The sequence below is a fragment of the Rana temporaria genome, chromosome 3, assembly GCF_905171775.1.
Source record: "Rana temporaria chromosome 3, aRanTem1.1, whole genome shotgun sequence".
NCBI lineage: Eukaryota > Metazoa > Chordata > Amphibia > Anura > Ranidae > Rana > Rana temporaria.
In genome coordinates, this window is record NC_053491.1 from 316,415,442 (window position 1) to 316,429,326 (window position 13,885).

Here is a 13,885-nt window from a genome sequence, read left to right on the forward strand (position 1 = left end):
GGTGATTAAATGTCACCAAAAAAAGCTCTATCTGTCGCAAAAAACATATAATTTTTTTTGGGTACAGTGCTGCATAACAGCGCAATTGTCATTCAAAGTGCAACAGCACTGAAAGCTGAACATGGGCCTGGGCAGGAAGGGGGTGAAAGTGCCCATTATTGAAGCAGTTAATCTGGTTTCCCTTGCATGCACAAAGGGTACATAGGAAACAAGTTTTACAATTGAAATCTAAAATGAATATATCGTAGGTGTGCAATTGTGCAGACAGTGAGGTAGATTCAGAGAGAAGATACGACGGCGTATCTCCAGATACGCCATCGTATCTCTGAGTGTGCGGGGTCGTATCTATGCGCCTGATTCATAGAATCAGTTACGCATAGATTTCCCTAAGATCCGACGGGCTTAAGTGTCTTACACCGTCGTATCTTAGGCTGCATATTTACACTGGCCGCTAGGTGGCGCTTCCGTATATTTACGCGAGGAATATGCAAATGAGCTAGATACGATTCAGAAACTTACGTCCGGCCGGCGCATCTTTTTACGTCGTTTACGTTAGGCTTTTTTCGGCGTATAGTTACCCTATATGAGGCGTATCCTATGTTAAGTATGGCCGTCGTTCCCGCGTCGATTTTTGAAAATGTTACAATGTTTGCGTAAGTCGTTTGTGAATAGGGCTGGATGTAATTTACGTTCACGTCGAAAGCAATGACGATTTGCGGCGGAATTTCGAGCATGCGCACTGGGATTTTTTCACAAAAGGCGCATGCGCCGTTCGTAAAAAACTTCCAATACGCGGGGTCACAGTTAATATACATAAAACGCGCCCACATCATCCACATTTGAATTAGGCGGGCTTACGCCGACACAGATACGTTACGCCGCTGTAACTAAGGGCACAAGTTGTTTCTTAATACAGAACTTGCGCCCTAAATTACGGCGGCATAACGTATCAGAGATACGTTACGCCGGGGCGGATAGACAGACCATTTTATCTGAATCCAGCCCAGTTATTCCCTTTGTCATATTTAATTAGAACTTTTTGTGCTAAAATAAAGGACATATGGGCTTAGATTTATTGGGTCTCTTTTTAATCAATAAGAATATTAGTAGTTAGATTTTATTTAAAAAATATGTTTGTTTGCATCAAAGATGGCACGCTGAGATTATAGTATTTGTTTGCATATAATTGGATGTTTATTATTAAGAAAATGATCGCTGTGTGCATATTGGGAATAATAGTGTGCTTGTATTTCTTAAATTTGACCTCATGGTGTCACTGTTGCCTAACAAGGCAGGCATGTTAAATACTTTGGAGGAACTTATCCTGTGTATGCTACAGTAAAGATAGTGCAGATCTCTACAAAGAAGATACACATTTACCACTCCTCTCTTTGGATAATTTTAATGCTCACACTTATGATCAAATATTAGCTTTTTCTGATTGTCATCGAAAAGCAGATTATAAGGCTTGAAGGTATACATTTATGGAGAACATGGCACGGCAAGTAATATTTTTATATTTTTCCTTCTGTTTTGTGGCTGCTTCTGATTTCCTTCATTATTCAGTTTTAGAAGAGATAAAGCAAAATTCTGTAGTGGGGAATGTTGCAAACGATTTGAAATTAACTAGCAATGAGCTAAAGATGAAAAAATTAAGGATTGTTTCTAACAAAAATATGAATTATTTCAATATTAGTTCAGAAAATGGTAATATATATATCATTAGCAGAATAGATAGGGAAGAGTTGTGTGGGTCAGAGATGAATTGCTTTCTGGATCTTGAGATTCTGGCAGAAAATCCAGTAAATGTTTATCCTGTTAGGATTGAGATTCAAGATGTAAATGACAATCCCCCAAGTTTCTCTAAGGACATTTTTTACATTGGAATAAGCGAGTCCACTTCCCCAGGAGCCCGTTTTGTCCTGGGAAATGCTCTTGACCAGGATTCAGGCTCAAATTCTTTGCAGAGCTATGAACTTAGTCCAAACACAGATTTTGAATTAGTTGAAAAACCACTCAGTGAAGAGGATAAATACCTAGAACTTATTTTAAAGCAGCAGCTAGATCGTGAAAAACAACAGAGATATCGTTTAATTTTAACAGCTTCTGATGGAGGAAAGCCTGTAAAAACTGGAACTGCTATTATCCAGATTGAGGTACAAGATGTGAATGACAATTATCCTGTTTTCAGTCAAAAAATATATCGAATCGATTTGAATGAAAATTCTGCACCTGGCTCACTTGTTATTGATCTAAATGCTACTGATGAAGATGAAGGTTCAAATGCGCATATCACATACTCATTTAGTCACATTCGTGATAATGCACGTCAGGTATTTTCATTAGATTCCCAAACTGGAGTCATTAAAACTATTCAGGAATTGGATTATGAGTCAGCAAGAAGTTATGAAGCTACTGTTGAAGCTAAAGATGGTGGAGGTTTAGCTGCACAATGTACTGTATTCATACAGATTGTGGACATTAATGACAATGCACCTGAGATAACTCTTGCATCCCTATATACACCAGTTCCAGAGGATTCTCCACCTGGGACACTTGTGGCATTAATTAATGTCAAAGATTTAGATGCTGGAAAAAATGGGGAGGTGGTATGCCAAATAAGAGATACCCAAGCATTCAAACTGATGGCATCATCTAATAATTATTACAAACTTATAACTGCACGACTTCTGGATAGAGAAGAAAACCCATGGGCTAGTACAGAGGTATTGAATAAGGAGACCAAACAACAATTTGATACAACATTTTTATTTAACTTTGGTAAAATTGGCCACGGTGTCATCCATAAAATGTGGGGGCGGGGTTACAAAAATTTTCTCAATAAATAAATTAAATTACAAAAGGCCAAATTGGCTAAACTTAAAACTTTAAAATCAAATTAATTTCTGTCCATCCAGCAAAAGCTGGACGACTACTCCCCCCATACAGACGACCCCATGACTTATTATGACAAACTGACAGGTAAGGGTGGGCGGGCGGGCGATGCTGCTTGTCAGGAGATGTGACTGAGCAAATCGCCTCAGCCTCTCCCTTATATAGGCTCGTCCAGTGCAGGTTTTACCTCACGCGAACGGACCTATCAGAGAAGGGGGCTGCCGCAGCTGACCAATCAGAGGCTGTTACTACCCCAGAGCGCGGCAGCCCACTTCTCCCTCTGCTCTATCCCATGCAGGCTCAGCATACTGCCGTAGCCTCACATGGGCTAGTACAGAGGTATTGAATAAGGAGACCAAACAACAATTTGATACAACATTTTTATTTAACTTTGGTCAAATTGGCCACGGTGTCATCCATAAAATGTGGGGGCGGGGTTACAAAAATTTTCTCAATAAATAAATTAAATTACAAAAGGCCAAATTGGCTAAACTTAAAACTTTAAAATCAAATTAATTTCTGTCCATCCAGCAAAAGCTGGACGACTACTCCCCACCGGCCGGGGCCAACCGCGAAGCTGTTGGCCGAGGCCCCCCCACCACCGTGGCTGATTCGATCATGGACTGGATACCCATATTAAAAATGTCCAGGCCAATGCCTGACAGATGAATTTGGTCAACCCGAAACAACCCAGGCAAAAAACCCTCTAACTCGGAATGACGAAAGGAAGAGCCACCAATTGAAGGCATAAAACTATGAATCGTCCTATTTAGCCGTCTGCGGATTCTATCCACGTAGAAAAGGGTGCCGTGCGGCGACCATAACAGCCTGGGAACCATCTCAGAATATACTAACACTGAACCTGGGAACATTTGAGTTATGGAATAGAGATCCCTTTTCATTTCACATAACAAGTCCCATGTGTTGAATTTACCCAAGTCATTAGCCCCCACGTGGATAACTATCACTTGGGGTTGAGGCCAGACAGAAGACAAATAAGCTAGGTGGTCTTTTAAATTGCGCCACCGCATACCTCTAACACCTGACCATAAAATTAAAAATAAATCAGGATCAAGCCCCAGGTTAGCAGAGTATGATCTGGATCCGGAGTGCTTGTAAGCCCAGAACACGTAGGAGTGACCTATGACCCAAGCGATATTCCTGGATAAATCTGAAAGAGAATCATAAAGTTAGAAGACTGGGACGAACATATAACTTATATCTATTGCTGCCCCACCTGCCCACTTTTTTAACCTTACTCTCTGAAAAACCTATAGAATCAGCTGTGGTGGCAGCGCCAATTCGGAAAGAATGGGAAGAAAATTGGTACCCAGATAAATTCAAGCGCTTCAAACAGGAGGCCAAAACAGCTGAGAACTGGTACCTAGTTAGAGAGGACAAGTCTTCATGAATAAAAAAGGAATCGTTACTCAATGGTCTGACCAAAAGATAATTACGAACATGAAACACGGGACAGATAGCCTCATTAGGAGAACTGGATAAAGAAAACCACTGGCCAACCTGAGAGGACTTTGATCTGGACAAAAACAGACGGACAGAACCGACGTCAAACTGAACATGAGAAAAACGGAGAAATGAAAAAGCGTTTCTATTTGCTGCAGTAAACTCACCTAACCGAAGGGCTCCAAAGAATGCTATAGAGAAAGCAGCCTTAAAAAGCAAAGATTCGAAATTGGATGAGCAGACATCTTGAAGGATCTGAAGAAGATCGATCAAAATGGGGATAGATATGGGACGCCTATTATCTAAAGAGGGCCTAGACTTTTTGAGGCCCTTCAAAACCTGAGTGACCTGAAAGAAAGAGGTAAGAGCAGGAAGGCCTGCAAACTTAAGGAAAAAAGAAACTCCAGCCAATATTTTACCTATGGAAGCCGGGGACAGATTAGACTGAATGAGAAAGGACAAAAAAGACAAAGCCACGTAAGAAGATACATCTAGTGGATCCAAACCCAATGGTTGACAGAAAGAGCACCATTTGTGCCATGAAAGCCTATAATCCCTCCAGGTGTTTTCCGCTACTGAAGCCTTGAGATTCCGGAATATTATTCCCAAATTAAGCCCCAGAGGAAGTCTGGGCAAGGGGTGCCATGTTGATCCGCTGATGGCGCCAACTCTCGGAATCTCTTGAACTGTGAACGAGATAAAGAATCTGCTATGTTATTTTCTTTACCTGCAATATGCTCAGCTCTCAACCATATATTACAGTTCATACAATGAAGTACAAGGAAACGCAATAACCTCAGAACGGGATCAGACTTAGAGGACAGAGTATTGATGGCAAAAAAGACACCTTTATTATCCGTATGAACTAAGATTCTACGATTCCTAAAGATGTCTTCCCACACAACCACCGACACAATCACTGGAAAGAGCTCCAACAGAACTAGATTTTGAAGTATCTCCTTCTGGAGCCAATCAGGGTGCCAGGACTGGGCGCACCAGCGCCCATCCAAGAAAGCCCCGAACCCAGCAGAGCCAGCTGCATCGGTGAAGAATTCCAACTGAGAACTATTAATAAAGTCCATTTGCCAGGCCGAGGAACCATTAAACTCATTTAAAAAAGCATCCCAAATTCTTAGATCATCCTTGATGCTTTTTGAAATTCGGAAATGAGCGTAAGGGTTCACCATACCTTTTATGGCTAACGAGAACCTGCGCGAAAATACCCTCGCCATAGGGATGACTCTGGCTGCAAAAGCAAAAAGACCCAGCAAAGATTGTGCCTCCTTTAAGCACACCTTCTTACTGACAAGAAAGGTTGCAATCATAGACTTCATTTTATGTATCTTCTGTTGTGGCAATCTGAATTCCATTCGTTCGGAGTCAACCGTGATCCCCAAAAATTCAATAACTGTCGTGGGAAAAACTGTTTTCTCCTGGGCCAGAGGCACGCCAAAGTCATGACAAACGTCAAAGAAAACCTGTAAAGCTTCCATACACATTGATGACCCCCGGGGACCTAAAAACAAGAAGTCATCTAGATAATGTAGGATAAGGCCTTGAGGGATAACGACTGACACGACCCAATGTAAGAAGGAGGAAAAAGCCTCGAAATAAAAGCATGACATAGAAAACCCCATTGGCATGCATTTATCAAAATAATATTTATTCAAAAATTGAAAACCCAAAGAATTGAAGCCTTGTGGATGCACGGGAAGAAGGCGGAAAGCCGACTTAATATCAGCCTTTGCTAGCACAGCCCCTTGCCCTGCTTGCCTCAAAAGACACAAAGCCTCATCAAATGAGGCGTAGCAGACTGGAGCCTCCACAGAGGCAACTTCGTCATTGAGTGACGAATGCGGTGGGTAAGATAGGTGGTGGATCAGTCTGAACGCACCCAGCTCTTTCTTGGGTACGATGCCCAAAGGGGACAACCGGAAATTAGAGAATGGCGGGTCATTAAAGGGGCCAGCCACCCTACCCTCAGACAATTCTTTGCAAATTTTCTCAAGCACTAAGTTAGAGTGCATGGATACCGATAGTAAATTTTTAACTGGTGTACACCCTGAACCAGTAAAGGATGGCACTAAGAAACCATTGGCAAAACCTTCAGTTAGCAGAGCCGCCATCCTGTGGTCTGGATAGCGCTCGAGCCATGGGCGCATTCTTGCCAGGCTCACCGGAGTCGGGGCCTTTCCCATGTGTGTCCTTGGGTCCTGAATGAGAGGAACTAGCGGCAGCTTTACGAAAACATCTGCTCGCCGCGTGAGTACCGCCACAATAAGAACACTCATGTTTGTATCTACAATTCAATAAGAATTTACATTGACCCTCATTGAATGCAAAGCATACACCCTTCCTGACTGGACTCTGACCATTTGAAGCGGGGCGAGGGGTGAACTGGGGCCTAGGTGGCAGCATAAGGTTTAACCATAAACCAACGTCCTTAGCCCCCCAATGCAGCGATGGGTGCACAGCTAGTTTTTGACGGAAATTCTCGTCATATGAGAACCATGCGGAGCCGCCAAAGTGGCGAAAGGCCTCCGCAATAATATCCAGGTGTTGGAATAAACCTGAGCACTTCCCCGGGAAGCGTTCTCCCATAACTGCTGAATAGATACAGAACGCTTGCAGCCAGTTTTGAAATGTCTTAGGAACCGCTCTCCTCCTATCTTCCTCTGTTCTTTCGCTGGACTGCCTGTCAGATTTAGCCAAAAACTCCTTAGAAGCAGGGAGAAGTGATAATATATCGAGATATTCACCCCTCCAAATTTTTTCTTTGACTGACTTAGACAGATGAAAACCCAGCGGGGATAAACTGCAAGGGAGGGGGTCCTTAAAGGAAGACTCGCTGACCATAGCAGCCGAGGATCTGAGGGGTAAAGTATTATTAACAGCAGGACACCTCACACTCGATCTGACAGTAACATCCTTATTTAGCAGAGAGGGATGACCAGCCTCATGCCACACCACACCAACCTCCTCCATATCAATAGCATTATCGCTATTTCCAGCACCAGTCTCCTGTGCACTCTGACTTACTGTGCATGCCTGAGTACTCAGACTCTCACCTGGTTGCACATACATATTTACATTTTGTGAGGTAAAATCCGCATCATGTATACCTTTGAACTGCTGCACAATGACAGACAAAGATTCAATTAGACTAGAAAATGCAGATAACTGGTTAACATTACTGAAAACAACTTCAGGTAAAACATGCTCACCCAAGTCCCCAGGAGGGGGGGAAGAGGCAGCGCTGCTCCCTTGCTGGCAAGAAGCACCTCTTGTTGCAGCTCCCTCAGCTTGAGGAGCTAAATTATTGGTCTTACATTTCTTTTTTCTTCCAGGCTGTTTCCTGGGGGCGCCCACGCTCATCTCTGGTACTGCAGCTGGGCTGACAGATAAAACAGAGCCACTCTCCTCAGACAGGCAACGCTTCAGCCACTCTTCACCTCCCCTGCTCTCCGCCTTCTCTAGGAGTCTACATAAGAGCTCCTCACGGCTGTCCTGCACAGCGCGCTTCATCCTGAGAGAGAGGGAGAGGCGGGCGATGCTGCTTGTCAGGAGATGTGACTGAGCAAATCGCCTCAGCCTCTCCCTTATATAGGCTCGTCCAGTGCAGGTTTTACCTCACGCGAACGGACCTATCAGAGAAGGGGGCTGCCGCAGCTGACCAATCAGAGGCTGTTACTACCCCAGAGCGCGGCAGCCCACTTCTCCCTCTGCTCTATCCCATGCAGGCTCAGCATACTGCCGTAGCCTCACATTCTATAACATTACTGTTAGAGCTGAAGATGAAGGAACACCTCCAATGTTAACTGTGGAAACATTTAATGTAACAGTTTTAGATGTGAATGACAACCCACCTATGTTTAGTAAACCAATATATGTATCGTACATTCCAGAACATGCACCAGCTGGAACCTCAATACTTAATGTTTATGCATCAGATTTGGATGAGAAGGAAAATGCTCGTATCACATATTCAATCATTAACACAATTATTGAAAACATTCCAGTATCTTCATACATTTCCATGAACTCGATGACTGGGGTTATTTATGCTCAGAGATCATTTGATTATGAACAATTACAGGAATTGCAGTTCCAGCTAATGGCCAAAGACAGTGGCTCTCCTCCACTAAGCACTAATGTCACAGTAAGGATATGTATCATAGATAAGAATGATAATGCTCCAAAGATTCTTTATCCATCACCGGATAATGAGGATTCTACAATATTTGAATTTATTCCTAACAATGCCGAGAAAGGTTATCTAGTGACTAAAGTGATTGCAGTGGATGCTGACTCTGGGCATAATGCTTGGCTTTCTTATCATCTTTTACAAGTTCCTGATCCAACCTTAATTAACATTGGTCAACACAGTGGTGAAATCAGGATAGGTCGAGACCTTCAGTATACAGATTCACTGAGGCAAAAGATTGTGGTCCTTGTGAAAGACAGTGGACAACCCTCTTTGTCCTCTACAGTCACCTTGAGCTTAGTTGTGGCTGAAAACTTCCAGGAAGTTGTACCGGAAATAAAACATACACCCAGTAACATTGACATTTCATCAAATGCAACATTCTATCTAATTATAGCAATAGTTTTGATTTCTGTCTTATTTATTGTGTCGGTGATGATTGTTGCAATTTTCAAGTGCAAAAAATCTACTGCAACAACTCTTGGAACTTATAGGGGAAATGTGTACCCTCAGTTCACCCTGGGATGTCCTTCTGAAATCAGCGATACAAGTTTACCTTTTCCATTCTCATATGATGTGTGTGTGACTCTTGACTCAAAGCAGAATGAAATTGCTTATCTGAAGCCAGTCCAGAATGTTCCTACAGATAATCTTATTGACACAGGTGATTCACCTTCTGAGAACACTACACAGGTAAGATTTATTCCACATACAGTGGAAATACCATTAGACCAATCTTTTAATCTTGATTTATCCTGCATTTAACATTGATGGCCAAAAGTGGGTGGCCTATAATGCACCTCTACAAGGCTTTTTAAAGTGTATACATAGGCAAAGAAAATGTTGGTTTCGCTAATAGTAATAAAGGGTTAAAACCCTTGACAGTTTATTTTTGCTGTCTGTGTACCATTGGGGACATTTCCCCTCAATTCCTGTCACAGAGACTAAACAGGAAATAATAGGAATTCCCCTCTTAGACTCTCCTTACCTTTTCGTGTGGGGACAACTTTGAATTACCCCTCACTTTCTTTCTCAACAACAGTGTTCACCAGGACAAATAGAGAGGGAATTTCCCCAATGGGGACACAGGCAGCACCTAGACAGGGGGTGGGCCTAAATCGTTATTCATTATTATTTTATTACAGGTATTTATATAGTGCTTACAATTTATGCAGCAATTTACATATACATTGTACATTCACATCATTTTATACAGAGCTAGAAAAAGGGTTTCGCCTTCAAATACACTTTAGCACTCAAAGTCATTGTAATTGAACACTTTAAAGATATGAATGGGTCTGACCGCGATTTCAAGTAAAGATAGGACTACTTGGATAATCTGTTTAATCCTCAAGTCAGAGAAGGTAAAAGGAATGAATTTTGTAAGTAATCATCTTCTCTAGAACCCCTTTTCAGAGATGGATTGGGACCAACCTGCCTCCAGTATCCATAGTTTGCTATGGCTGTAAGTAAGATGCCAGCCTGTGGAGAGATTGTGGTTCATGAAATAATTACACATATGATATGTCTCATATCTGATATAAGGAACTTCCCTAATAGAGAGAAAGGATAGGCATTTGGCCTCCAGGACTGTGACCCTGATGCTTGTCCTGTCTCTTTTACATCTGCCCCATTTGATGGCTCCTTCTCTCCCCTGGCCCTGTGCCACACAGCGCCTTTCTACACCTAGCCTCTCACCACCATGTATATATCATGTACCATTGGCTCCTGAACAAGCTTTCTGCAAAATGTGTTAGCCCCCACCCGTTGGACATACAGTACAATGACAGCTATCCATTTGTATCTTGGGAATGTATCATCTCACTTGTATTACATTTATCTAATCACGTGGTGTTGCAATATTATATATGTACAGTATATGCATGGTGGTAAGGGCCATGTACAGGGTTTTGCATAATGTTATTTTGTAATCTGATATGTACTGTAATGGGAAGGTAGCGTGCTGACGCAGGACGTGGTGTTTAGAGTGGACGGGCGTTTGTTCCGAGCCGGCCGGCTTATCTCTCTGTTTTTATTTTCGTATGACCCTGTAAGTGCAATTTTATCTATTAAAACGTCTAGCCTCAAATGTACTTCACTATGTGGGCCCCATTATTCTTTTTACATACTTGCTGAACACGGAGGATCTCCAAGGATTGTCATTATATCCCAGGATCTTTAAAGGCCCAGGCTAGGGTTTTAGCCACATGCTGGTTATTTCATAAGCTCTGGTAAGCCTCCGATTTATAGGGTGTCGGTGGTGGTGGTTCTCAAGTCACTATTTATTTCTTATGTGTATTGATCCACGATATACTTCACTATTGAGTGTTTCTTTTGTAACACGGTACAACAAATCGTGGATTCGTTTGGGGGTTCCAACATCTTTCTCCTCCCCCCCCGTGAGGATCGTTTAAAGGCCCTGGCTGGGGTTTGCAGCCGCAAGCATTTATTGCTTACCTTGTGGTAAGCCTCCAATCGTTATTGCATCGTGGTGGTGGCTGTCTCATTTGCTCTTCATTATTTGTTCACCTTCATATGAACTTTATTTATTGTGGACACATTGGGACTATTTTTTATCTTTCTTTTACAGCTTCCCATTAATTTGGGTCTACTGGTTTCAATTTTTTACCTTTTATCAATCTTTGTTTAGATTTAACTAATTACTAGCGCAACATCTCTTCCCCTTTTTTTCCATTTGTATTGTGTATGTATGACACTCTGTTGTTGCAGCTCTGTTAGTAATTTTGATTGTTCCCTAGCGCGGTAACTCCTTTTTTATGTACTGTAATGTGTTGTTAAAAATGTACAACAAATTGAATTGTTTTTACCTTTAATTTTTACTTTTTTTCTCTATAATGCTAGCACCTCTTCAAAGTCCCATACTTTTTTCTACTATTTGGTCTTATACATGGCTCTAATGAAGCCTTTGTATGATTGATTGTATCATGGCTGCTTCCCTAAAATAGTCAGTCCTATAAATGTAATAATATTTCAATGAAAAGGATAGGAGATTCTTATGATTTATGGTATTTTCCTGGTTGGTGATGACATGCATAATTCAGGGTAGCAGCTTTAAATAGATCATGGTTAACACGGTGATAGAGAATAGTATTGCAGATTTAGCCAAGTAAACCAGTATGCAGTATATGGTAAGTTTACCAAGTAAGCTTGCTATTCACTGTATAGGGAGCCAACAAATGTCAGTGTTCTTAAAAAGTCCAGCAGATTATGGAGGTACCCTCCATAAACATTTTAAAATTGAAAACTTTCAAAAGAAATGTATTAAAAATTTGAATTTATGCCAGTATAGCTTCTTATTGAAGATTTTATACAGCAAAAGCCATGGTATACTTGCAGACTAGTTGCTGGCGACAAATCTCCAGTGACCAAAAAAAGTGTAGTAAGGGAATGATGTATGGAAACCCTGTATAATGTTTCTGTTGCTGGTAAGTTGACCAGGAGTAGACGCCAAAATTATGTTTACCAGCACACCCAGTGGCTCACAAATAGCAACTTTAATGCAAATTTTTTCCACTTATTGGCTTTAAGGATTTTCTTCACGAGCTACTAGATGTACTGATAAACATATTTTTGATCCCTATGATTCATACGGAAGTGCCATGCACTGTACTTCCACCAATCACCTTGTTTTTAAGATCCTAAAACCATTTGGACTATGCTTAGATATGCATATTTATTATGTACCTAAAGTAGACAGATGTTTAATGATTTGAATTATTCAAAACACAGTACATGTTCATGTCCATAAAATAATATTTCAAATAATTTGCTACATCCCAAAATATACATACTGTATGTCTTTGCAAAAAAAGTGCAGTATTCCCATGAAGCTTTTATGGTGGGAGGTGTAGATGCCATAATATAGTGGAATTTTGAATAGATCAGTGAGATTTAACTTGAACTTTGGCATTTTGTTAGAAAGGATGTTATGTGATTCGTATAATATTTGGTAAGGCCTGAACATGATTTTTTGTAGATACTACTGGAATAAATTTATCTACAATCTGTTGTGGAATTTATTTATTTACAGCAAAATTCTGTGAAAGAATTGATTTGTGGATCCTTATTGCTCTTAAACGTATCACTACAGCGAGTAAACAGACAAACATACTGGGCATGTTTCCATGGCTGTTCTAAAGTTTGTCATGGCGTCTATCGGACCAATGCTGCATCTGTCCCCCGCCGCCTCTGCACTGAGAACCGAGCCACCAAACATCACCGATGGCTCGGTTCTCTCAGCTTTACGAGCAGAAAGCTGCTGCCTGTCAGTTAGCAGCTCTTCACTGTGCCCCAATGCACTCACAGTAGGGGTGGGGAGCGGCTATTTCAGTCTCTCAGCGGCTCACTCAGAGACAGGCATCAGTCCAGGCACCTGGTGGATTCAGACTGTATTGTTGTGATAATATGGTGCCTGGACTGATTCCAGTGACATCAGCAGAGAGCGGACTTCAGACCGAACTCTGCTGAAAACGGGTCACAGGAGTGCAAAAGGCATTGCACTTCTGTGATTCTTAGAAGAAGCCCAGCCAAACAAGTGCTGGCTGGATTTTTCCTTTTAGGCTGCATTCACACCTAGGCGTAGGCGATTTGCGGCGTTTTTTACCGCGATCTGCCGCAACAAAACGCAGTGTTTTTTACACAGTTCATATGGGGTAATACTAAAAACAAAAATGGCTGTGAGCTACCTATATATGCAGAATCTGGGGGTTTAAAATTTCTCTCATGTTTCTGACCTTATGGCCATTCTCACTGGCCATACCTGCTATTACCTTTAATATGGGATCTTACATTTAGGTAGAAAATTCCAATTGGGAGAGGCTAATGTTTGAGAACCGCTGTGTACTTATGAGACATTCTTTAATTAAATTTTCATTAATTTACACATAGAAAAGTGTAGCATTGCGCATCTCCTATTGTAAACATCTATTAAAACTAAGAAAAAGTATGACATAAATTGGTTGCTAACAGCAGTGAAGCTTCATATTTTCGGGTTATTTTCTTATTTCCCTGCATTAATAACATACACTTCAAAATGTTGCTTTAAGGATTTCATCACTAGTGAAAATGCCTGAGAACCCTCTGGTGGAAGCAAAAATTCCCAATTTACAACCAACGTGCTGATTTATGGGTATGTTAAATTTAATCTGCTCAGCTTTTTAACACATCTTAACCCTATTTATTACATTTTAACATTGTATAATAATAAAAAAGCTAATATGCAGGTCATAGGTATAAACTAAGTTACCCATTTTAATATTAAATCAAGTATAGTATAGTTACAATTTAAGTTAAATGCATTGT

At 41.2% G+C, this 13,885-nt stretch overlaps 2 protein-coding genes across 3 annotated transcripts in view; both read left to right on the top strand.

Moving 5' to 3' along the window:
- LOC120932487 (protocadherin gamma-C5-like) overlaps positions 1-13,885 on the top strand; it is a 721,441-nt gene that overhangs the window by 43,438 nt on the left and 664,118 nt on the right. The gene's annotated exons all lie outside the window — the stretch shown is intronic.
- On the top strand, positions 1,273-11,219 carry LOC120930247 (protocadherin gamma-B4-like). Its single transcript, XM_040341471.1, has 3 exons — positions 1,273-2,718; positions 8,202-9,256; positions 11,214-11,219. Exons 1-3 carry the CDS (start codon positions 1,485-1,487, stop codon positions 11,217-11,219), a joined length of 2,295 nt encoding a protein of 764 aa, XP_040197405.1. The 5' UTR covers positions 1,273-1,484.